The 24,355-nt window shown below is 56.3% G+C and overlaps 1 protein-coding gene across 1 annotated transcript in view; it reads left to right on the top strand.

Moving 5' to 3' along the window:
- The first annotated feature begins 783 nt into the window (after positions 1–783).
- IGSF11 (immunoglobulin superfamily member 11) overlaps positions 784–24,355 on the top strand; it is a 696,308-nt gene continuing 672,736 nt past the window's right edge. The window contains exon 1 of the mRNA XM_069635918.1: positions 784–1,347. Within this exon, the coding sequence (XP_069492019.1) occupies positions 1,287–1,347 (61 nt within the window). The 5' untranslated portion in view covers positions 784–1,286. The remainder of the gene's footprint in view (positions 1,348–24,355) is intronic.

Below are 24,355 nucleotides of genomic sequence, written 5' to 3'. Positions count from 1 at the left end.
ATAATGGCCGGAATTAGAAGACGCTTCCTTGCTTCTGCAAGAAGAGGGATTTTGCAAAGGTGTCTTCCATCTCCCTTGCCATCGACAGTGCTCAACCTGAATGGGCTCTGTAAATTAAGAATGAAAGGCACTTTTGATGGACCCAAGCTTTCATGTGGAATAGCTTACTAGTAGCAAAGAGCCGCCCTCCCGCCACCCGCGCATAGCAATACAAGTAGCAACACCATGGCGGGAGGTGAGTTCCTGATGGGTCATGGCTGCATGATCGCGGGCTGAATAAAGGCGTGGATTAACAATGGAGCTTGTGCCGAGTTGTGCAGGGACGGGCGTTTACTACTGAAGTGATAATTGAGGCATAAGTGAGCGTGAGTTCGAAAACGTTGCACTTTCAGTGCAGGCAGAGGCACTTGTAGGTGTTCTACCAGGCTACGTCCTATGGTGGCAGCGGGAGGGGGCAGTGGATTGCCCCTACACACTGTAACTTTGCCAAAAAACACCCCACCGTCCCGAAGTACACGGCCGCAGTAATGCAGGGAAGCAGTTCTTAAGCTTTCAACACTGCAATGTTCCTACACAACCAAAGCGAACTTTAAGACGCGGAGCAGAAAAGTGGTCAAATGTTGACTAAATATAAAAATAAACAACGAAAGTCGGGTTGTGTTAAGTAACGGTCTCTTGTGAGAAAGCGCAGGGCTTGCCCAGGGCTTCCAGCAGGTGGCGCTCTCGCGCCGGAGCGCAGCGGGGGGGCGTAGGGGCCGGGGGAGGCTTGGCGGCGTCCCCTCGGTTGCCCTGGGAGACGAGCTGGGCGCGCGCGAGGCTCCCTGTCAGTGCGAGGAGCCGATGCCCGTCAGCACGTGCCGGGCGGTCCCGGGACAGGCGCGAGGCGGAGGGGCAGCAGCGCGAGGAGCGGACCCGGCCCAGCAGGGGCTGCGCACGGAGCTCGTCGCGGATGCATCGCACGGACAGCGCAGTCCGCGTGTAACCGCCTGCAGATCCCGGCCGAGGCGGAGGCGGATTCTCAAGGCGTCCGCCGGAGCCGCGCGGGCAGGTGCCCAGGTATTGCAGGCGGTGCGGGGCGTGCCCGGTGCTCGAGGCAAAGGGGGGCTTGTACCTGTCAGCACCTGGCTCTGATTGCGTGCTGCTGTTCCTTGGACTTGGTACGGGCACTAAGGCGGGCGGAGTTCACCCGATTCCGCCAGGAGTTTCACCGCTGGATTCCGCACCTGCCCTCCCGCACGGGCGGCGCAGAAACGGGGACCCGGCTCCCTCCCCCGGGCCCGCGAGGGATGAGGACCTCAGGGGGCGTCCCCTGCACCGCGGGGCTCGCCTTCCTTCTGGCTTTGCAAGGTAAGTGCTCTCCCCCCACCATGCTTCCCCACCATGGACCGCCTGTACTGCTAATGGAGAACTCTCCTGGTCCAGCACAACACTGTTCCCCAGATACCTGTGCCCGGTTCACCATCTGCTGCACCTTCAACTTTGTATTTAACTGCATAGGAATGAATGCATATTTTGGGGGGTGCATGGCAGGACGCTGGACAAATCTAGCTAACGCTGAGAGGGCAGGGCACCCTCCAAACATAGACCGCCTGCTTGTTGGTGATTGGTTGTGCTGTGACCCTTGGGTACAAATGTCCCATATGCTTCGACCCTGACCGCCATAGGCATCTTATAATAAACCATGGGCTGGTCCTCCACTGTGAATTGTTACCCGAAAGCTTGGGGGCTGCGGTGCTCTTTTCGGGCCCCAAGTGAGCCACTTGAGCACTGAATCTCATCTGCTCTGTCCCCTTGGTGCTGGAGAGTGGCTCTGATGGGATTCTGGGGTGCTTTGGGAACTGATATCACCAATGGGTGCTGGAGTGCTGCTCTGGCCTGACCCCCTTGCTGCCTGGAGGCAACTCTGCTTGTTGCTTGGGAGTTGTTGTGATCCATGGGTGCTAGAGAACGGTTCTGCTGTGACTTGACCCATGGGTGCCACCGTGCCCTTGAACCCTGGCAGCCGGCCTGGAACTATGGTACTGCATGGATCGCTGGAAAGCTCCCGGGATGATGGTTTAATCAGAACATCCACTGCCACCGACTATAGAAGTGTCCCTCAAAAGATATTTGGAAGTTCTCCTAAATGCAATCCTTCTACGCCTTGTAGTGGTGCCCCCGACGTGTTGGTATGACACCCCCTCGTTCTAGAATCTAGTTCCTTGCATGAAACTCCCTAGAATGAGAGTCGGCTTGGCACAGAACTTGATGGCTCAAACCGCCTTGCCACAGGACTCCCAGGCGCGTAACCCACTTGCCACAGGACTCCCTGGCGTGTGACCGTCTTGCCACAGGACTCCCAGGCGCGTAACCCCCTTGCCACAGGACTCCCTGGCGCGTAACCCCCATGCCACAGTACTCCCTGGCACGTGACCCCCTTGCCACATGACTCCCTGGCGCGTATCCCCCTTGCCACAGGACTCCCAGGCACGTAACCCCCATGCCACAGGACTCCCTGGCGTGTGACCACCCTTGCCACAGGACTCCATGTTGGGGAACCCCTTTGCCACGGGACTCCCTGGCGCGTAACCCCTTGCCACAGGACACCCTGGCGTGTGACCCCCTTGCCACAGGACTCCCAGGCGCGTGACCCCCTTGCCACATGACTCACTGGCGCTTATCCCCCTTGCCATAGGACTCCCTGGCGCGTAACCCCCTTGCCACAGGACTCACTGGCACGTAACGCCCTTGCCACAGGACTCCCTGGCGCGTAACCCCCTTGCCACAGGACTCCCTGGCGCGTGACCCCCTTGCCACAGGACTCCATGGCGTGTATCCCCCTTGCCAGAGGACTCCCAGGCATGTAACCCCCATGCCACAGGACTCCCTGTCGTGTGACTGCCCTTGCCACAGGACTCCCAGGCGCGTGATCCCCTTGCCACATGACTCCCTGGCGCGTATCCCCCTTGCCACAGGACTCCCAGGCACGTAACCCCCTTGCCACAGGACTCCCTGGCGCGTAACCCCCTTGCCACAGGACTCCATGGCGTGTATCCCCCTTGCCACAGGACTCCCAGGCACGTAACCCCCATGCCACAGGACTCCATGGCATGTATCCCCCTTGCCACAGGACTCCCAGGCACGTAACCCCCATGCCACAGGACTCCCTGGCGTGTGACCACCCTTGCCACAGGACTCCATGGCGTGTATCCCCCTTGCCACAGGACTCCCAGGCACGTAACCCCCATGCCACAGGACTCCCTGGTGCGTGACCCCCTTGCCACAGGACTCCCTGGCACGTAACCCACTTGCCACAAGACTCCCTGGCGCGTAACCCCCTTGCCACAGGACTCCCTGGCGTGTGACTGCCTTGCCACAGTACTCCTTGGCGCGTAACCCCCTTGCCACAGGACTCCCTGGCATGTGACCGCCTTGCCACAGTACTCCATGGCATGTGACCCCCTTGCCACAGGACTCCCTGGCGTGTGACCACCTTGCCACAGGACTCCCTGGTGCGTTACCCCCTTGCCACAGTACTCCCAGGCGCGTGACCGCCCGGGGATTTGAGAGCCTGTTGTCTAGAAAGGCCTGTATAGGCCCCTCTGGCGTGCCCACACCTGGCTCCAGAACCCATGATATGGCTGGCTCAGGTCACCTACCTTGCAATGACACTATCTGTCCCCAGGCTGACCCTCCCTGCATGGTAACACCTGGCAGTGAACACATAGGATTCTGACCAAAGGTCAAGTCCTAAAAATTAAAGTGGGGGGACTCATCAACAAACGCAAGGGATGTGACATCACCACAAATTAGCATATCAGGGTGAAATATGCACATTTCATTGAATTGGCTTTGCATAACCACCCAAGAGAAGATATTTTCTTCTAATAGTGTTTTTGAAAAAAAGTTAAAAGGTGTGCATGTTTTAAACTCCAAGAACCAATACAAATGTTTTCCCTGGGACTTGCAGTACCGAAATAGGACATCTCACCTTTAGTTGTTTGTTATTTTTCCATCAGGTCATATAGTGCAGTGGTGAAGTGTCACGCCTGCAAACCCGACGACTGCGTTTCCATCCCCAAAGTTGGCTTTAATTCATTAATTCAAATAGGACATCCCTTTTTTCACATTTTAGTAGGGGGGGCTCCGTCCCCCCGCGTGTACCCTCGACTTGAGCCCTGATTCTAACCTTCTTTCACACACCACTCCCCTAGCTTAACATCCCATGACATAACTCCTCTTACGTGGGAGCCCATGCACTCAGGGTAGCCCTGGCCCTCTGCACTCGGGCAGAGGACCGCCCAGCTTCACAGGCCTATCCCTGGCAGCGCCCCAGCATCACAGGCCTATCCCTGGCACCGCCCCAGCATCACAGGTCTATCCCTGGCACTGTGCACTCGGGCAGACCACCGCCCAGCATCACAGGCCTATCCCTGGCACCGCCCCAGCATCACAGGCCTATCCCTAGCACCGCCCCACCATCACAGGCCTATCCCTGGCACTGTGCACTCGGGCAGAGCACTGCCCAGCATCACAGGCCCATCCCTGCCACTGTGCACTCGGGCACAGGACCGCCAAGCGTCACAGGCCTATCCCTGGCACTGTGCACTCGGGCACAGGACCGCCCAGCATCACAGGCCTATCCCTGGCACTGTGCACTCGGGCATAGGACCGAGGTCTGCGCAGCATCACAAGCCTATCCCTGGCACTGTGCACTCGGGCAGAGGACTGAGGACCGCCCAGCATCACAGGCCTATCCATGGCACTGGGCACTCGGGCAGAGGACCGCCCAGCATCACAGGCCTATCCCTGGCAGTGTGCACCCGGGCAGAAGACCGCCCAGCATCACAGGCCTATCCCTGGCACTTTGCACTCGGGCACAGGACCGCCCAGCATCACAGGCCTATCCCTGGCACTGTGCACTCGGGCAGAGAACTGCCCAGCATCACAGGCCTATCCCTGGCACTGTGCACCCGGGCAGAGGACCGCCCAGCATCACAGGCCCATCCCTGGCACTATGCACTCGGTCATAGGACCGAGGACCGCCCAGCATCACAGGCCTATCCCTGGCACTGTGCAATCGGGCAGAGGACCGAGGACCGCCCAGCATCACAGGCCTATCCATGGCACTGGGCACTCGGGCAGAGGAACCGCCCAGCATCACAGGCCTATCCCTGGCACTGTGCACTCGGGCAGAGGACGCCCAGCATCAGAGGCCCATCCCTGGCACTGTGCACTCGGGCAGAGCACCGCCCAGCATCACAGGCCCATCCCTGGCACTGTGCACTTGGGCACAGGACCGCCCAGCGTCACAGGCCTATCCCTGGCACTGTGCACTCGGGCAGAGGACCGAGGACCACCCAGCATCACAGTCCTATCCATGGCACTGGGCACTCGGGCAGAGGACCGCCCAGCGTCACAGGCCTATCCCTGGCACTGTGCACTCGGGCAGAGGACCGCCCAGAGTCACAGGCCTATCCCTGGCACTATGCACTCGGGCACAGGACCGCCCAGCGTCACAGGCCTATCCCTGGCACTTTGCACTCGGGCACAGGACCGCCCAGCGTCACAGGCCTATCCCTGGCTCTGTGCACTCGGGCACAGGACCGCCCAGCGTCACAGGCCTATCCCTGGCACTGTGCACTCGGGCAGAGGACCTCCCAGCATCACAGGCCTATCCCTGGCACTTTGCACTCGGGCACAGGACCGCCCAGCATCACAGGCCTATCCCTGGCACTGTGCACTCGGGCAGATGACCGCCCAGCAGCACATGCCTATCCATGGCACTGGGCACTCGGTCACAGGACCGCCCAGCATCACAGGCCTATCCCTGGCACTGTGCACTCGGGCAGTGGACCGCCCATCATCACAGGCCTATCCCTGGCACTGTGCACTCGGGCAGAGGGCCGCCCAGCATCACAGGCCTATCCCTGGCACTTTGCACTCGGGCACAGGACCGCCCAGCATCACAGGCCTATACCTGGCACTGTGCACTCGGGCAGTGGACCGCCCAGCATCACAGGCCTATCCCTGGCACTGTGCACCCGGGCAGAGGACCGCCCAGCGTCACAGGCCTATCCCTGCACTTTGCACTCGGGCACAAGACCTTTGCACTCGGGCACAGGACCACCCATCATCACAGGCCTATCCCTGGCACTGTGGACTCGAGCAGATGACCGCCCAGCAGCACAGGCCTATCCATGGCACTGGGCACTCGGTCACAGGACCACCCAGCATCACAGTCCTATCCATGGCACTGGGCACTCGGGCAGAGGACCGCCCAGCATCACAGGCCTATCCCTGGCACTGTGCACTCGGGCAGAGGACCGCCCAGCGTCACAGGCCTATCCCTGGCACTGTGCACTCGGGCACAGGACCGCCCAGCATCACAGGCCTATCCCTGGCACTGTGCACTCGGGCATAGGACCGAGGTCTGCGCAGCATCACAAGCCTATCCCTGGCACTGTGCACTCGGGCAGAGGACTGAGGACCGCCCAGCATCACAGGCACTTTGCACTCGGGCAGATGACCGCCCAGCAGCACATGCCTATCCATGGCACTGGGCACTCGGTCACAGGACCGCCCAGCATCACAGGCCTATTCCTTGCATTGTGCACTCGGGCAGTGGACAGCCCATCATCACAGGCCTATCCCTGGCACTGTGCACTCGGGCAGAGGGCCGCCCAGCATCACAGGCCTATCCCTGGCACTTTGCACTCGGGCACAGGACCGCCCAGCATCACAGGCCTATCCCTGGCACTGTGCACTCGGGCAGTGGACCGCCCAGCATCACAGGCCTATCCCTGGCACTGTGCACCCGGGCAGAGGACCGCCCAGCGTCACAGGCCTATCCCTGGCACTTTGCACTCGGGCACAGGACCTTTGCACTCGGGCACAGGACCACCCATCATCACAGGCCTATCCCTGGCACTGTGGACTCGGGCAGATGACCGCCCAGCAGCACAGGCCTATCCATGGCACTGGGCACTCGGTCACAGGACCGCCCAGCATCACAGGCCTATCCCTTGCACTGTGCACTCGGGCAGAGGACCGAGGACCACCCAGCATCACAGTCCTATCCATGGCACTGGGCACTCGGGCAGAGGACCGCCCAGCATCACAGGCCTATCCCTGGCACTGTGCACTCGGGCAGAGGACCGCCCAGCGTCACAGGCCTATCCCTGGCACTGTGCACCCGGGCAGAGGACCGCCCAGCGTCACAGGCCTATCCCTGGCACTTTGCACTCGGGCACAGGACCGCCCAGCGTCACAGGCCTATCCCTGGCACTGTGCACTCGGGCAGAGAACCGCCCAGCGTCACAGGCCTATCCCTGGCGCTGTGCACCCGGGCAGAGGACCGCCCAGCGTCACAGGCCTATCCCTGGCGTTTTGCACTCGGGCACAGGACCGCCCAGCGTCACAGACCAGTCCAGCATCACAGGCCTATCCCTGGCACTTTGCACTCGGGCACAGGACCACCCAGCATCACAGGCCTATCCCTGGCACTGTGCACTCGGGCAGATGACCGCCCAGCAGCACGGGCCTATCCATGGCACTGGGCACTCGGTCACAGGACCGCCCAGCATCCCAGGCCTATACCTGGCACTGTGCACTCGGGCAGTGGACCGCCCATCATCACAGGCCTATCCCTGGCACTGTGCACTTGGGCAGAGGGCCGCCCAGCATCACAGGCCTATCCCTGGCACTTTGCACTCGGGCACAGGACCGCCCAGCGTCACAGGCCTATCCCTGGCACTGTGCACTCGGGCAGTGGACCGCCCAGCGTCACAGGCCTATCCCTGGCACTGTGCACCCGGGCAGAGGACCGCCCAGCGTCACAGGCCTATCCCTGGCACTTTGCACCCGGGCACAGGACCGCCCAGCGTCACAGGCCTATCCCTGGCACTGTGCACTCGGGCAGAGAACCGCCCAGCGTCACAGGCCTATCCCTGGCACTGTGCACCCGGGCATAGGACCGCCCAGCGTCACAGGCCTATCCCTGGCAATTTGCACCCGGGCACAGGACCGCCCAGCGTCACAGGCCTATCCCTGGCTCTGTGCACCCGGGCACAGGACCGCCCAGCGTCACAGGCCTATCCCTGGCACTGTGCACCCGGGCACAGGACCGCCCAGCATCACAGGCCTATCCCTGGCACTTTGCACTCGGGCACTGGACCGCCCAGCATCACAGGCCTATCCCTGGCACTGTGCACTCGGGCAGATGACCGCCCAGCAGCACAGGCCTATCGATGGCACTGGGCACTCGGTCACAGGACCGCCCAGCATCACATGCCTATCCCTGGCACTGGGCACTCGGTCACAGGACCGCCCAGCGTCACAGGCCTATCCCTGGCACTGTGCACTCGGGCAGTGGACCGCCCATCGTCACAGGCCTATCCCTGGCACTTTGCACTCGGGCACAGGACCGCCCAGCATCACAGGCCTATCCCTGGCACTTTGCACTCGGGCACAGGACCGCCCAGCATCACAGGCCTATCCCTGGCACTGTGCACTCGGGCAGTGGACGGCCCAGCATCACAGGCCCATCCCTGGCACTGTGCACTCGGGCACAGGACCACCCAGCATCACAGGCCTTTCCCTGACACTGTGCACTCGGGCAGTGGACCGCCCAGCATCACAGGCCTATCCCTGGCACTGTGCACTCGGGCACAGGACCGCCCAGCGTCACAGGCCTATCCATGGCACTGTGCACTCGGGCACAGGACCAAGGACCGCCCAGCATCACAGGCCTATCCCTGGCACTTTGCACTCGGGCACAGGACCGAGGACCGCCCAGCATCACAGGCCTATCCCTGGCACTGTGCACTCGGGCAGAGGCCGCCCAGCATCACAGGCCTATCGCTGGCACTTTGCACTCGGGCACAGGACCGCCCAGCATCACAGGCCTATCCCTGGCACTTTGCACTCGGGCACAGGACCGCCCAGCATCACAGGCCTATCCCTGGCACTGTGCACTCGGGCAGTGGACGGCCCAGCATCACAGGCCCATCCCTGGCACTGTGCACTCGGGCACAGGACCGCCCAGCATCACAGGCCTATCCCTGACACTGTGCACTCGGGCAGTGGACCGCCCAGCATCACAGGCCTATCCCTGGCACTTTGCACTCGGGCAGAGGACCGCCCAGCATCCCAGGCCTATCCCTGGCACTTTGCACTCGGGCACAGGACCGCCCAGCATCCCAGGCCTATCCCTGGCACTTTGCACTCGGGCAGAGGACCGCCCAGCATCCCAGGCCTATCCCTGGCACTTTGCACTCGGGCACAGGACTGCCCAGCATCCCAGGCCTATCCCTGGCACTTTGCACTCGGGCACAGGACCGCCCAGCATCACAGGCCTATCCCTGGCACTGTGCACTCGGGCAGTGGACGGCCCAGCATCACAAGCCCATCCCTGGCACTTTGCACCCGGGCAGAGGACCGCCCAGCGTCACAGGCCTATCCTTGGCACTTTGCACTCGGGCACAGGACCGCCCAGCGTCACAGGCCTATCCCTGGCACTGTGCACTTGGGCAGAGAACCGCCCAGCGTCACAGGCCTATCCCTGGCGCTGTGCACCCGGGCAGAGGACCGCCCAGCGTCACAGGCCTATCCCTGGCGTTTTGCACTCGGGCACAGGACCGCCCAGCGTCACAGACCAGTCCAGCATCACAGGCCTATCCCTGGCACTTTGCACTCGGGCACAGGACCACCCAGCATCACAGGCCTATCCCTGGCACTGTGCACTCGGGCAGATGACCGCCCAGCAGCACAGGCCTATCCATGGCACTGGGCACTCGGTCACAGGACCGCCCAGCATCCCAGGCCTATACCTGGCACTGTGCACTCGGGCAGTGGACCGCCCATCATCACAGGCCTATCCCTGGCACTGTGCACTTGGGCAGAGGGCCGCCCAGCATCACAGGCCTATCCCTGGCACTTTGCACTCGGGCACAGGACCGCCCAGCGTCACAGGCCTATCCCTGGCACTGTGCACTCGGGCAGTGGACCGCCCAGCCTCACAGGCCTATCCCTGGCACTGTGCACCCGGGCAGAGGACCGCCCAGCGTCACAGGCCTATCCCTGGCACTTTGCACCCGGGCACAGGACCGCCCAGCGTCACAGGCCGATCCCTGGCACTGTGCACTCGGGCAGAGAACCGCCCAGCGTCACAGGCCTATCCCTGGCACTGTGCACCCGGGCAGAGGACCGCCCAGCGTCACAGGCCTATCCCTAGCAATTTGCACCCGGGCACAGGACCGCCCAGCGTCACAGGCCTATCCCTGGCTCTGTGCACCCGGGCACAGGACCGCCTAGCGTCACAGGCCTATCCCTGGCACTGTGCACCCGGGCACAGGACCGCCCAGCATCACAGGCCTATCCCTGGCACTGTGCACTCGGGCAGATGACCGCCCAGCAGCACAGGCCTATCGATGGCACTGGGCACTCGGTCACAGGACCGCCCAGCATCACAGGCCTATCCCTGGCACTGTGCACTCGGGCAGTGGACCGCCCATCGTCACAGGCCTATCCCTGGCACTTTGCACTCGGGCACAGGACCGCCCAGCATCACAGGCCTATCCCTGGCACTTTGCACTTGGGCACATGACCGCCCAGCATCACAGGCCTATCCCTGGCACTGTGCACTCGGGCAGTGGACGGCCCAGCATCACAGGCCCATCCCTGGCACTGTGCACTCGGGCACAGGACCACCCAGCATCACAGGCCTATCCCTGACACTGTGCACTCGGGCAGTGGACCGCCCAGCATCACAGGCCTATCCCTGGCACTGTGCACTCGGGCACAGGACCGCCCAGCATCACAAGCCTATCCATGGCACTGTGCACTCGGGCACAGGACCAAGGACCGCCCAGCATCACAGGCCTATCCCTGGCACTTTGCACTCGGCCACAGGACCGAGGACCGCCCAGCATCACAGGCCTATCCCTGGCACTGTGCACTCGGGCAGAGGCCGCCCAGCATCACAGGCCTATCCCTGGCACTTTGCACTCGGGCACAGGACCGCCCAGCATCACAGGCCTATCCCTGGCACTTTGCACTCGGGCACAGGACCGCCCAGCATCACAGGCCTATCCCTGGCACTGTGCACTCGGGCAGTGGACGGCCCAGCATCACAGGCCCATCCCTGGCACTGTGCACTCGGGCACAGGACCGCCCAGCATCACAGGCCTATCCCTGACACTGTGCACTCGGGCAGTGGACCGCCCAGCATCACAGGCCTATCCCTGGCACTTTGCACTCGGGCAGAGGACCGCCCAGCATCCCAGGCCTATCCCTGGCACTTTGCACTCGGGCACTGGACCGCCCAGCATCCCAGGCCTATCCCTGGCACTTTGCACTCGGGCAGAGGACCGCCCAGCATCCCAGGCCTATCCCTGGCACTTTGCACTCGGGCACAGGACCGCCCAGCATCCCAGGCCTATCCCTGGCACTTTGCACTCGGGCACAGGACCGCCCAGCATCACAGGCCTATCCCTGGCACTGTGCACTCGGGCAGTGGACGGCCCAGCATCACAGGCCCATCCCTGGCACTTTGCACTCGGGCACAGGACTGCCCAGCATCCCAGGCCTATCCCTGGCACTTTGCACTCGGGCACAGGACTGCCCAGCATCCCAGGCCTATCCCTGGCACTTTGCACTCGGGCACAGGACCACCCAGCATCACAGGCCTGCATTGCGCATTCGCACCAGTTCACTGTTTGGTACAGAATAACATCATTAAGTTCAAAGCCTGAAAATGTAGAAGTCGTTCCATGTTTTTAGAAGTCAAAATACGCGCATCCGTGCACATTTGGGCGTACATTGCTGTAGCAACAGCAGACGTCAAGTCTTAGGTAAAAAAGGAAAAGTCGGGCAGAAGTCTCCTCAATTTTGTTTTTTTCTAAACTTGAAAACAAAGCGGAAGACACAACAACTGGATTTGTAAAATGTCCGATATGTTTACAAGGAGTGGCAGAAGGGTTACTGGGGACACTGGCGGAAATCCGTTTACCAACCATTAATTAGCATCTTTAAGAATGCTTTTGGGACCCCCACAACTAGAAGTCATATTTTTAGAACGATTTATTTTATTTTATTCGCATTTGTTAAGCGCACTTGCAGCCCATAAGGCATCGAGGCGCTGTAACAGAGGATACACAGATTTAAGGTTACAGACAGGTGCCAGAACGCTCTTAGTTGCATATAAGCAGTGGAGGATACAGATGTAGATTACACAAAAAGATATAAACTATGGACTTATACAACAAGCAAATTGTGTCCAAAGTGCCCAGAGGGCAACAGGGAGGTGCCATGGGAGTAAAATTAGATATAACACTGTAAGATAGAGGCGGACCTACTAGGCCTTGTGAGCATTCAGAGCGTGCAAGCGCAGAGAGAGAGTAGGGGTGGGGGACTCGGAGGGTAAGTGCTAGGTGTACCAAGTGGAAAGTGCTAGGGAGTGAGCAGCTGTAAGTGCCTGGGTGGAGTGGTCAACCAGTAATAAATTGATAAGTGCAGGCCTGTGATGGCACAGGCCAGTGGGTGCCATGGCAAAGTGCTGGGAGGAGTGGAGCCTTTAGGTGATTGGGTGTAGGAGGCCAGGACCCAGGAGGACACATAAGGGCCCTGGTCGCCAATCTCAGCAGCTGTGGGGTTTTAACAGAGGAGGGCGGACCGGAAGGAGGAGGCGAAAAGGAAAGTCTTGAGGAGCTTCCGGAATTTGAGGAGATCCGGCTCAAGACGAAGAGGAAGGGGGAGACTGTTCCATAGGAGGGAGCCTGCCCAGGAGAGAGATCGGCCACCAGCTCGCTGTTTAGCAAATCGTTTAACACACAAAGATCACACGGCTCAAAGCCCTTTCCCCTCTTCTCTGTCTGGAATAATTGAACCAATGAGTTGTTCTTCAGAGGTTGTCTGCATCATATTATAGTTCACTTAGACCAATTGCAGGAACCTGTTCACTTGGTTCCTCCGCCCGTATATTTTCTATTAATCTGCTAAAGTGACCTACATCAATACAGGCAGCCGGCCTAGTTGCATCAAACACCTGTCATTTTAAAAGTATTTGCTAAATTGTGTTGAAGTCCGACAGTTACTTTGTGTGTTGAGTGTTTCATTGTGTAATGTTACCTGCTAAGTTGAATATCTCCTGGGTTGCTGAGGTGGTTTGAGGCCATACATTTGATTAAAGGTTTTTTTTACCTCTATTTTGTTAATATTGCCTGCTGAGACACCATGATGTCAGGCTACTAGTTGAATTTCTGGTTTCTTCATTTTTTTTAATCTTACCTGCAGAGGCGCCATGATGCCAGGCAGCTCGTTGAAGCTCTTGTTACCCCCACTCCGTTAATGTTCCCCGCTGAGGCTCCATGATGCCACGTCGTAGAGTACACATGTTACGTGTTCTCAACCTTGCTAAGGGGACATGCTGTCAGATGGCATTTTTAGATGATAAGTAGCATCCACTTTTCATTGTTTTATGGTAAAAGAAGACCTCGCTACAAGTGGCGCCATCTTGTTCATATCGTGTGCTGAGGTGTCTTGTTGCCAGGCAGCAGTTATGCAGTGACGTCCGCCATTTTGGCCATGTTAGTTGCCATGATAGCAAGTTGCTTCTTTGGATGGTGAGTACTACCATCTTGTTGATTAAATTCTCTGGGGTACCAAGATGCCAGGCACCTCCTTTTCTTCTTCCTTTCAATGGTTTTTCGCTACATTGCCTGTTGCCCGGCGCCTGCTTTGTGCCCCTCTCTCCATCCCCAGACCCTCCGCCTGCTCAAGGTTTTGCAAAAGTGCCAGGATTCCAAGAGGCTTGCTACTGCCACTGCTCTCTTTCAAATGTTATTGCCGGGTGCCAGGGATATTAGGCCTCGAGTAGCTGTGTTTTTTCACTTTATTTTGATGAAGTTTCCATTTGCCAAGGTCGGGCATCCATCTTCTTTTGTCAATGTTGCCTGCTCTGGTTACTCTATCAGCCCCATGTCCTTGACTTTGCTGTGACTCCAGCGGGCCTCAACATGTTTAAGTTGCGATGGTGGATGTTACTCTTACGCTATGGCCCACGGTGCTCTGGTGGCATCTCTGTAGGGAAAGAGCAACGCCATTTACTTAATGTGTTCCCAGGGATCAGGTCTAAATACAGCCATCTTTTCAGGGTGTTTTGCTAAGAGAACAACAGGCGAACAAGGAGCTCCAGGCTTAGGCATTCCAGATTAGCGGTGGTCGCATCTCAGATACGGGTGGATCAAAAAGAGCCCCTTTTTTAACGAAAGTAAATGTGTGGTGTTAAGGTCTTTGTATTTAGGCCAGAGACGCACATAAATAAATAAATAAAAACAAAAAAGAACCTCAAACTATTACCAAACAGAAATTTTCCTGGTCCCACCATTTTGAAGTGGCTAGAAAGTTGACATTTGTTGCTAGACAAAATGAATAATTTGAGGCATGCGCAGTTTAGCTGAGTTGCATTGAGAGTAACAACGTTTGCTGAATGGATTTAATGACTAATTGCACACTGGTGATAATGTGTCCTTTCAAGGGTTCGACTCCCTCCCCCACACACACACTTGCGCCCCCCACACACACACTTTCCCACCGATTGTGGACTGTCGTAATGCACAAGGTAGAGTGCCAAGAGACTCTGTAGCCCAAACGTGCCATGCTGTGTGTCTCCATCGCCTGCAAAGTGTTGCCTTCCAAAAGGCTGAGCGCATCCCAGAATGGTGTGGAATGGGAGCAGGGCGTCCTTTCATAGCACAAAGGCTGGGGCTGCCCTGCAGCTGGGAAGGCAGTGTGCTACTTGGCTTAGACAATGCATGCTTTGGCTGGCACGAACACTGCCAAACGTGGGCATATTAACTGAAGGTAGTGCGCCAGGATACTTTAGTAGTGAGATGTCAGCGTATGCACGCGCCGTGTTCGGTACAGCAGAGTTTCATTCAGTGTCCTGGTGTCGACATTTCCCAGAATCCTTCAGTCTTTGTGTGGCTGCTTGTTTCACAGAGGGGGTGCTCTTTTTTGTCTGCGTTCACTTTCTGTGATTCCTTTTAATTCTTGTCATTTCTTTGCGCACTGTTCTGTTTTAGCCTCCACCCCCTTCTTATTGCAATGCGTACAGTTCCGAAACTCGTTCAATGCGCGGTGATTTGCATTTTTCCTAGGGCTTTCGATTGCACGTATTCAACTGTCATAAATGGTTCTTTATAAATATACCAACAGAGATATTTGTTTCGACTTCCCTCCGCCTTAGTGTACTACAGGAAGTCTCTAAAAGCAGCTCCTGGGTATCCAACATTTACCAGTGACCAGAGGCTACCACTGCTCCTGGGTATCCAGCATTTACAAGTGACCAGGGGCTTCCACTGCTCCTGGGTATCCAACATTAACCAGTGACCAGGTGCTACCACTGCTCCTGGGTACCCAGCATTTACCAGTGACCAGGGGCTTCCACTGCTTATGGGTATCAAACCTTAACCAGTGACCAGGGACTACCACTGCTCCTGGGTATCCAGCATTATCCAGTGACCAGGGGCTACCACTGCTCCTGGGTATCAAGCATTTACCAGTGACCAGCGGCTTCCACTGTTCCTGGGTATCCAACATTAACCAGTGACCAGGGGCTACCACTGCTCCTGGGTATCCAGCATTATCCAGTGACCAGGGGCTACCACTGCTCCTGGGTATCCAGCATTAACCTTATTCAGTGACCAGGGGCTACCACTGCTCCTGGGTATCAAGCATTAACTAGTGACCAGGGGCTACCACTGCTCCTGGGTATCGGGCATTATCCAGTGACCAGTGGCTACCACTGCTCCTGGGTATCCAGCATTATCCAGTGACCAGGGACTACCACTTCTCCTGGGTATCCAGCATTATCCAGTTACCAGGGGCTAGCTCTGCTCCTGGGTATCCAGCATTATCCAGTGACCAGGGGCTACCACTGCTCCTGCGTATCCAGCATTATCCAGTAACCAGGGCCTAGCACTGCTCCTGGGTATCCAGCATTATCCAGTGACCAGGGAATACCACTGCTCTTGGGTATCCAGCATTATCTACTGACCAGGGGCTACCACTGCTCCTCGGTATCCAGCATTAACCAGTGACCGGGGGCTACCACTGCTCCTGGGTATCGAGCATTAACCAGTGATCAGGGGCTACCACTGCTCCTGGTTATCCAGCATTATCTAGTGACTAGGGGCTTCCACTGCTCCTGGATATCCAGCATTAACCGGTGACCAGGGGCTACCACTGCTCCTGGGCATCCACCATTATCAGGTGACCAGGGGCTACCACTGCTCCTGGGTATCCAGTATTATCCAGTGACCAGAGGCTACCACTGCCCCTGGGTATCAAGCATTTACCAGTGACCAGGGGCTTCCACTGCTCCTGGGTATCCAACATTAACCAGTGACCAGGGGCTACCACTGCTCCTGGGTATCCAGCATTATCCAGTGACCAGGGGCTACCACTGCTCCTGGGTATCCAGCATTAACCTTATTCAGTGACCAGGGGCTACCACTGCTCCTGGGTATCCAGCATTAACTAGTGACTAAGGGGCTACCACTGCTCCTGGGTATCAGGCTTTATCCAGTGACCAGCGGCTACCACTGCTCCTGGGTATCCAGCATTATCCAGTGACCAGGGGCTACCACTGCTCCTGGGTTTCCAACATTAACCAGTGACCGAGGACTACCACTGCTCCTGGGTATCCAGCATTATCTACTGACCAGGGGCTTCCACTGCTCCTGGGTATCCAGCATTATCCAGTGATCAGAGGCTACCACTGCTCCTGGGTATCCAGCTTAACCTTATCCAGTGACCAGGGGCTACCACTGCTCCTGGGTATCAAGCATTTACCAGTGACCAGGGGCTTCCACTGTTCCTGGGTATCCAACATTAACCAGTGACCAGGGGCTACCACTGCTCCTGGGTATCCAGCATTATCCAGTGACCAGGGGCTACACTGCTCCTGGGTATCCAGCATTAACCTTATTCAGTGACCAGGGGCTACCACTGCTCCTGGGTATCAAGCATTAACTAGTGACCAGGGGCTACCACTGCTCCTGGGTATCGGGCATTATCCAGTGACCAGTGGCTACCACTGCTCCTGGGTATCCAGCATTATCCAGTGACCAGGGACTACCACTTCTCCTGGGTATCCAGCATTATCCAGTTACCAGGGGCTAGCTCTGCTCCTGGGTATCCAGCATTATCCAGTGACCAGGGGCTAGCACTGCTCCTGCGTATCCAGCATTATCCAATAACCAGGGCCTAGCACTGCTCCTGGGTATCCAGCATTATCCAGTGACCAGGGAATACCACTGCTCTTGGGTATCCAGCATTATCTACTGACCAGGGGCTACCACTGCTCCTCGGTATCCAGCATTAACCAGTGACCGGGGGCTACCACTGCTCCTGGGTATCGAGCATTAACCAGTGATCAGGGGCTACCACTGCTCCTGGGTATCCAGCATTATCCAGTGACTAGGGGCTTCCACTGCTCCTGGATATCCAGCATTAACCGGTGACCAGGGGCTACCACTGCTCCTGGGCATCCAGCATTATCAGGTGACCAGGGGCTACCACTGCTCCTGGGTATCCAGCATTAGCCAGTGACCAGGGGCTACCACTGCTCCTGGGTATCGAGCATTAACCAGTGATCAGGGGCTACCACTGCTCCTGGGTATCCAGCATTATCCAGTGGCCAGGGGCTACCACTGCTCCTGGGTATCCAGCATTATCCAGTGACCAGAGGCTACCACTGCTCCTGGGTATCCAGCATTAACCTTATCCAGTGACCAGGGGCTACCACTGCCCCTGGGTATCAAGCATTTACCAGTGACCAGGGGCTTCCACTGCTCCTGGGTATCCAACATTAACCAGTGACCAGGGGCTACCACTGCTCCTGGGTATCCAGCATTATCCAGTGACCAGGGGCTACCACTGCTCCTGGGTATCCAGCATTAACCTTATTCAGTGACCAGGGGCTACCACTGCTCCTGGGTATCCAGCATTAACTAGTGACCAAGGGGCTACCACTGCTCCTGGGTATCAGGCTTTATCCAGTGACCAGCGGCTACCACTGCTCCTGGGTATCCAGCATTATCCAGTAACCAGGGGCTGCCACTTCTCCTGGGTATCCAGCATTATCCAGTTACCAGGGGCTAGCTCTGCTCCTGGGTATCCAGCATTATCCAGTAACCATGGGCTAGCACTGCTCCTGGGCATCCAGCATTATCCAGTGACCAGGGACTACCACTGCTCTTGGGTATCCAGCATTATCTACTGACCAGGGGCTACCACTGCTCCTCGGTATCCAGCATTAACCAGTGACCGGGGGCTACCACTGCTCCTGGGTATCGAGCATTAACCAGTGATCAGGGGCTACCACTTCTCCTGGGTATCCAGCATTATCCAGTTACCAGGGGCTAGCTCTGCTCCTGGGTATCCAGCATTATCCAGTAACCATGGGCTAGCACTGCTCCTGGGCATCCAGCATTATCCAGTGACCAGGGACTACCACTGCTCTTGGGTATCCAGCATTATCTACTGACCAGGGGCTACCACTGCTCCTCGGTATCCAGCATTAACCAGTGACCGGGGGCTACCACTGCTCCTGGGTATCCAGCATTAGCCAGTGATCAGGGGCTACCACTGCTCCTGGGTATCCAGCATTATCCAGTGGCCAGGGGCTACCACTGCTCCTGGGTATCCAGCATTATCCAGTGACCAGAGGCTACCACTGCTCCTGGGTATCCAGCATTAACCTTATCCAGTGACCAGGGGCTACCACTGGCCCTGGGTATCAAGCATTTACCAGTGACCAGGGGCTTCCACTGCTCCTGGGTATCCAACATTAACCAGTGACCAGGGGCTACCACTGCTCCTGGGTATCCAGCATTATCCAGTGACTAGGGGCTTCCACTGCTCCTGGATATCCAGCATTAACCGGTGACCAGGGGCTACCACTGCTCCTGGGCATCCAGCATTATCAGGTGACCAAGGGCTACCACTGCTCCTGGGTATCCAGCATTAGCCAGTGATCAGGGGCTACCACTGCTCCTGGGTATCCAGCATTATCCAGTGGCCAGGGGCTACCACTGCTCCTGGGTATCCAGCATTATCCAGTGACCAGAGGCTACCACTGCTCCTGGGTATCCAGCATTAACCTTATCCAGTGACCAGGGGCTACCACTGGCCCTGGGTATCAAGCATTTACCAGTGACCAGGTGCTTCCACTGCTCCTGGGTATCCAACATTAACCAGTGACCAGGGGCTACCACTGCTCCTGGATATCCAGCATTATCCAGTGACCAGGGGCTACCACTGCTCCTGGGTATCCAGCATTAACCTTATTCAGTGACCAGGGGCTACAACTGCTCCTGGGTATCCAGCATTAACTAGTGACCAGGGCCTACCACTGCTCCTGGGTAGCAGGCATTATCCAGTGACCAGTGGCTACCACTGCTCCTGGGTATCCAGCATTATTCAGTGACCAGGGGCTACCACTTCTCCTGGGTATCCAGCATTATCCAGTTACCAGGGGCTAGCTCTGCTCCTAGGTATCCAGCATTATCCAGTGACCAGGGGCTAGCACTGCTCCTGGGCATCCAGCATTATCCAGTGACCAGGGACTGCCACTGCTCCTCGGTATCCAGCATTAACCAGTGACCGGGGGCTACCACTGCTCCTGGGTATCGAGCATTAACCAGTGATCAGGGGTTAGCACTGCTCCTGGGTATCCAGCATTATCCAGTGACCAGGGACTACCACTGCTCTTGGGTATCCAGCATTATCTACTGACCAGGGGCTACCACTGCTCCTCGGTATCCAGCATTAACCAGTGACCGGGGGCTACCACTGCTCCTGGGTGTCGAGCATTAACCAGTGATCAGGGGCTACCACTGCTCCTGGGTATCCAGCATTATCCAGTGACTAGGGGCTTCCACTGCTCCTGGATATCCAGCATCAACCGGTGACCAGGGGCTACCACTGCTCCTGGGCATCCAGCATTATCAGGTGACCAGGGGCTACCACTGCTCCTGGGTATCCAGCATTAGCCAGTGACCAGGGGCTACCACTGCTCATGGGTATCGAGCATTAACCAGTGATCAGGGGCTACCACTGCCCCTGGGTATCCAGCATTATCCAGTGGCCAGGGGCTACCACTGGGGCATGAGGAGCAAGGACATAGCGTCCTGCAAATGTAACTTCCACATTAGGTGCAAACTTATCATTTTGTCCTTTATGACTCCTTATCCTTTAAATGGTGTATAGATGTGTCATAATGTTTATTTTTAGATTGTCCCAAATGCACACACTTAAATTCACTTAGGTGTGTTTGTTCGGCATCAGTTGGCCTGGAGAGCCAAAAGTAGTTCCTGATCTCTGTTGCTCTCAAGCTAACCAGGCTCTTCTAGGCTACAAGCAGGAGCGAAATAGGATTGGGGCAGTTTACAGGGCAGTACGCCAGTTAGCCAATGCAACGGCGCAAGGCTAGGTGCGCTACTCTGAGACTGTGTAGAACACCTACCCCATACTTACCTTGACAGGAGTCCGAGGTGCGCCCACCCCACTGCGCGAGGCACATTATTGCCTTGCTGTAGCTCAGATTCGCTATCCTGGCTTGCTGCGTCCATGGAACTGAACACAATGTGTGATTATCCTTTACTGAATGATGACACATTCAATTAGATTCTACCGCTGAATGAATATATGTACTCAATATTTGTAAGTGAATTGTGAATGAATCTTACATTGAACAAAAACTGTAATGCAATGTTAAAGTACATATATAAGAAGAGGCAATAACTAATAAGCTTTATATCTGACTACGGACAAACTTACATGTCTAAAGTGACAACTGTATATGAGTAAAACTGAATGTCTATGTGCCTTGAGAAAGCCCAAGAATGGGTGAAACATAGCACGTGCCTCCGAGAGGGAGTAATGTTGACACAACTCTAATTATAACCTGATCAAAAAGCTAATAAATCCTTAAAAAAACGAATACAAGACTGGGACTAGTTAAGCCTAACACAGGCTGCACTTTTGACTTAAAACCAGGCGCGTTTGGGCTTTCCGCAACCCAATTTCAAAACGTTATAGATCGACAGATGGGTGGGTATCAGTCATTGCCAAGCTACGCAGCCAGGCAATGCATATTTAGAAACTGTTACTAACAACCAAACACACGCAAGGAGGGCGCACCCCCTTTTACTCACCGCCGCATTACCGCCCATGGAATCCTCTCTATAATACGGACTACGCGGTTAGTCAATGGTGATGGGCTTCCCTTATGTGTGGTTCTGACCCAGGCTAACGGGCCACACTTTGTGGGAGCAGTGTTCTTGCAGCTTCTCTCTCTCTGGTAACGCAACAAAGTGGCCATGTGGCGTCAACTCTACACTCTACAAAACAGCTTTACCAGCAGCAAAATATAACCGGCCCAATACTCAACATAGAAAGGGATACACTGCAGTGGCCACTCTACACTGGGCCACAATAAAAACAGACGCACCCGTCTCTAGATCCCCTTTCCACACAAGTGTGACTGTAGACCTCTTCCCTCTACCTTTGTATGTATGTATCTATAGGGTACTTACAAGGGTGCCAGCTTTTGGTTTTCGCACAGTGAGCCAGGAGGTTGGGGGGGGGGGCTTAAAAAAACAAAACAGGTCCCGTTATAAGAATAGGAACTTTCATGAAACTAACTTTTCCTGGGGGGTGCCGGGGCCTCAGAGCATCCGCATACTCGGCACCTCTGGGAACTTATAAAGCGCAAAACAAAGGCCCAAGGGCATCAAGTCGCTAGACCTTTGTCCATTGGTTTGAATATCCTTAGCCAGAAAAGTATTGAGAAAGGATCCCTCATTTATTTATCTATTTATTTATTTCTGTTCCTGCTAATACATTGCACCCATATGTATGCACAAATACATTGGGGGTCATTCCGAGCTTGGAGGTAAGGTAAAAACGATGCCGGTAAAGGATTACCGACATCGCTTTGCGATACAGTCTATTCTGACCAACCAGACAGTTATTTACGGCATCGTAAAGTACAATGCCGTAAATAGCGGTCCAGGCGTGCGTGCGCGCGACACAACATGCCGGCATTATCGGCATGCCGTAAACCGGAGCTGATCACAAGCCCTGTGGACATGCAAACAACAGCCTACTGAAGGCCGAAAAATAGCTTACCGGCATGGAGTAAATACTGGCATCTCCGAGAAGGTGTTAAGAACCCTGAGCAGTGTTACCAAGAGCCACAGGTGCACACAATCAGTACAGGTGGAGGCAATGGAGTCTGGCACAGCACAAAAGGTGCACACCCACACACCACACCCCTCCCACACCAAGATGATACCAATAGTAGTGGCATTACTGGAGCTGGAGGCCCTGCCTGCAAGGCAGCAACAACAACAACAACAACAACCACAGCCCCCACCACAGAGACACAGGAGGAGAAGGAGGGTGAGACAGGCCCAGCATGCCCCGCCAGTGCAGCCCCTGTTACCACGCCGGCAGCCCCCAATCACTCGCATCAGTGTCACCCCCTTCAACCTAACACCAGAGCAGATGCACACCCTGTACTGGCTTGACCGTGACACCATCACCACCATAGTGGACCTGATCCATGACGACATAGTGAGCCTCATAGAAATATGCGCCGCCATCCCCCCTCTACTGAAGATAGTGTCTGTGCTCCACTTCCTTGCCACAGGCACCTACCAGCACACAGTGGGGCACATGCATGGCATATTACAACCCTTATTTTCCTGGATACTGAACCAAGTGCTGGATGCCCTACACAAGCACACAAGGGACTACATATACCTACCACGGACTCCCCAGGAGATATTCGATACAAAAGTTGCCTTCCATGCACTGGCAGGCATGCCAAATTGCATAGGTGCCCTCGACTGCACCCACGTGGATTTGGTGGGCCCGCATGTCATGGAGGTGGCATTTCGCAATCGCAAGCAATACCACTCCATCAACGTGCAGATGGCATGCAATGCCAGCAAGATCATCACACATTGCTGTGGCCGATATCCAGAATCAACTCATGACTCTTTGGTCCTGCGGAACTCCACGCTACCATGCTATATGGAGCGACATGCAGGACGACGTGCCTGGCTGCCTGGTGAGTTGCCTGACTGTGCCATGGCAGTGCATCGGGGTTGTGAGGTGGGTGGCTGCATACCCCACCTGGGTGGGAAGGGGGGTGGAGATGCATACTCTACCTGGGTGGAAATGTTGAAGCGAGTGCACCATGTGCAACTCACCGAACACTGTGCCCCAAAGCAAGTGAAACGGCACATGACTACCAAATCCCACAGTGAGGAAGTAAGGCCGACACCTAACACTGCATAACTAACAGGTAACCTGGCCACATTCAACAACACATGCACCAGTCATCGGTGGCCCTCACACATCGTAAGGGCTTCCAGCACTATGCACTGCATATGCACTATGTCGCCTCCTCCGGCATATCACCACACAGGACAGTCATCCCTGGGACTGCATTGATGTGAGCCCAACAGGGATACCACAGCATGTCACTGGTACTGCACACCCATAGGAGTGCTGTAAGTCACCATAATACGGATCAGTGCAGAATGACGAATATGCTACTGACTACAGCCAACACTCCCTACTACCAAATCTCACAGAACACAGCACTTCAATGATTTTACCCCAAGACTGCTGCATGCATATATGATGCATGTTCTACAAGATGTGAGTGCACACCATAAACCATCTTGAAGATGCTACCCCCTCCATCATTCCATTGCACAGGACACATAGCGGGGCCAGGAATGTGGTCAATGCATCCAGGGACATGTGTGTATGGGCAGAAATCACCTGCTGCCATGTAAGACTAGTTCAGTTGTCCACCATAAATGTACAAACACTTACCTTCATTCCCCTCTCATGCAGGTGATGGTGGCTATCCCTTGACGCCGTGGCTCATGACCCCTGTCTGAAACCCATAGAATAGGCACGAGGAGGACTACAATCGTTCCCATACCCGTACACGTGTGGTGATTAAGCAGGCCTTTGGCCTGTTGAAGGCACGATTCCGTTGCCTCAGCCGGTCAGGTGGGGCACCCATCTGCAGCCATGAGAAGGTGTCCAAGATCCCCATGGCATGTGTAATGCTGCACAATATGTGGATCCGTTAGAACGTGCCCCTGTCCCCTGACACGGGACTGCTACCACCAGATGATGATGAAGGGTAGGAGGAGGAAGAAGGGGCAGGACAGCATCATGGTGCTGATGCACAGGAGGGATGTGCCGTGTGGCAAGCATTGATTGGACAATATTACTAACACACAAGTCAGCTGAGGGTGTCATGAAATGAGGACATAGGGCA

This window comes from Ambystoma mexicanum, chromosome 7p, assembly GCF_040938575.1.
Source record: "Ambystoma mexicanum isolate Mex_15411 chromosome 7p, UKY_AmexF1_1, whole genome shotgun sequence".
Taxonomy (NCBI): Eukaryota; Metazoa; Chordata; class Amphibia; order Caudata; family Ambystomatidae; genus Ambystoma; species Ambystoma mexicanum.
This window is presented reverse-complemented; position numbering and strand designations above follow the sequence as displayed.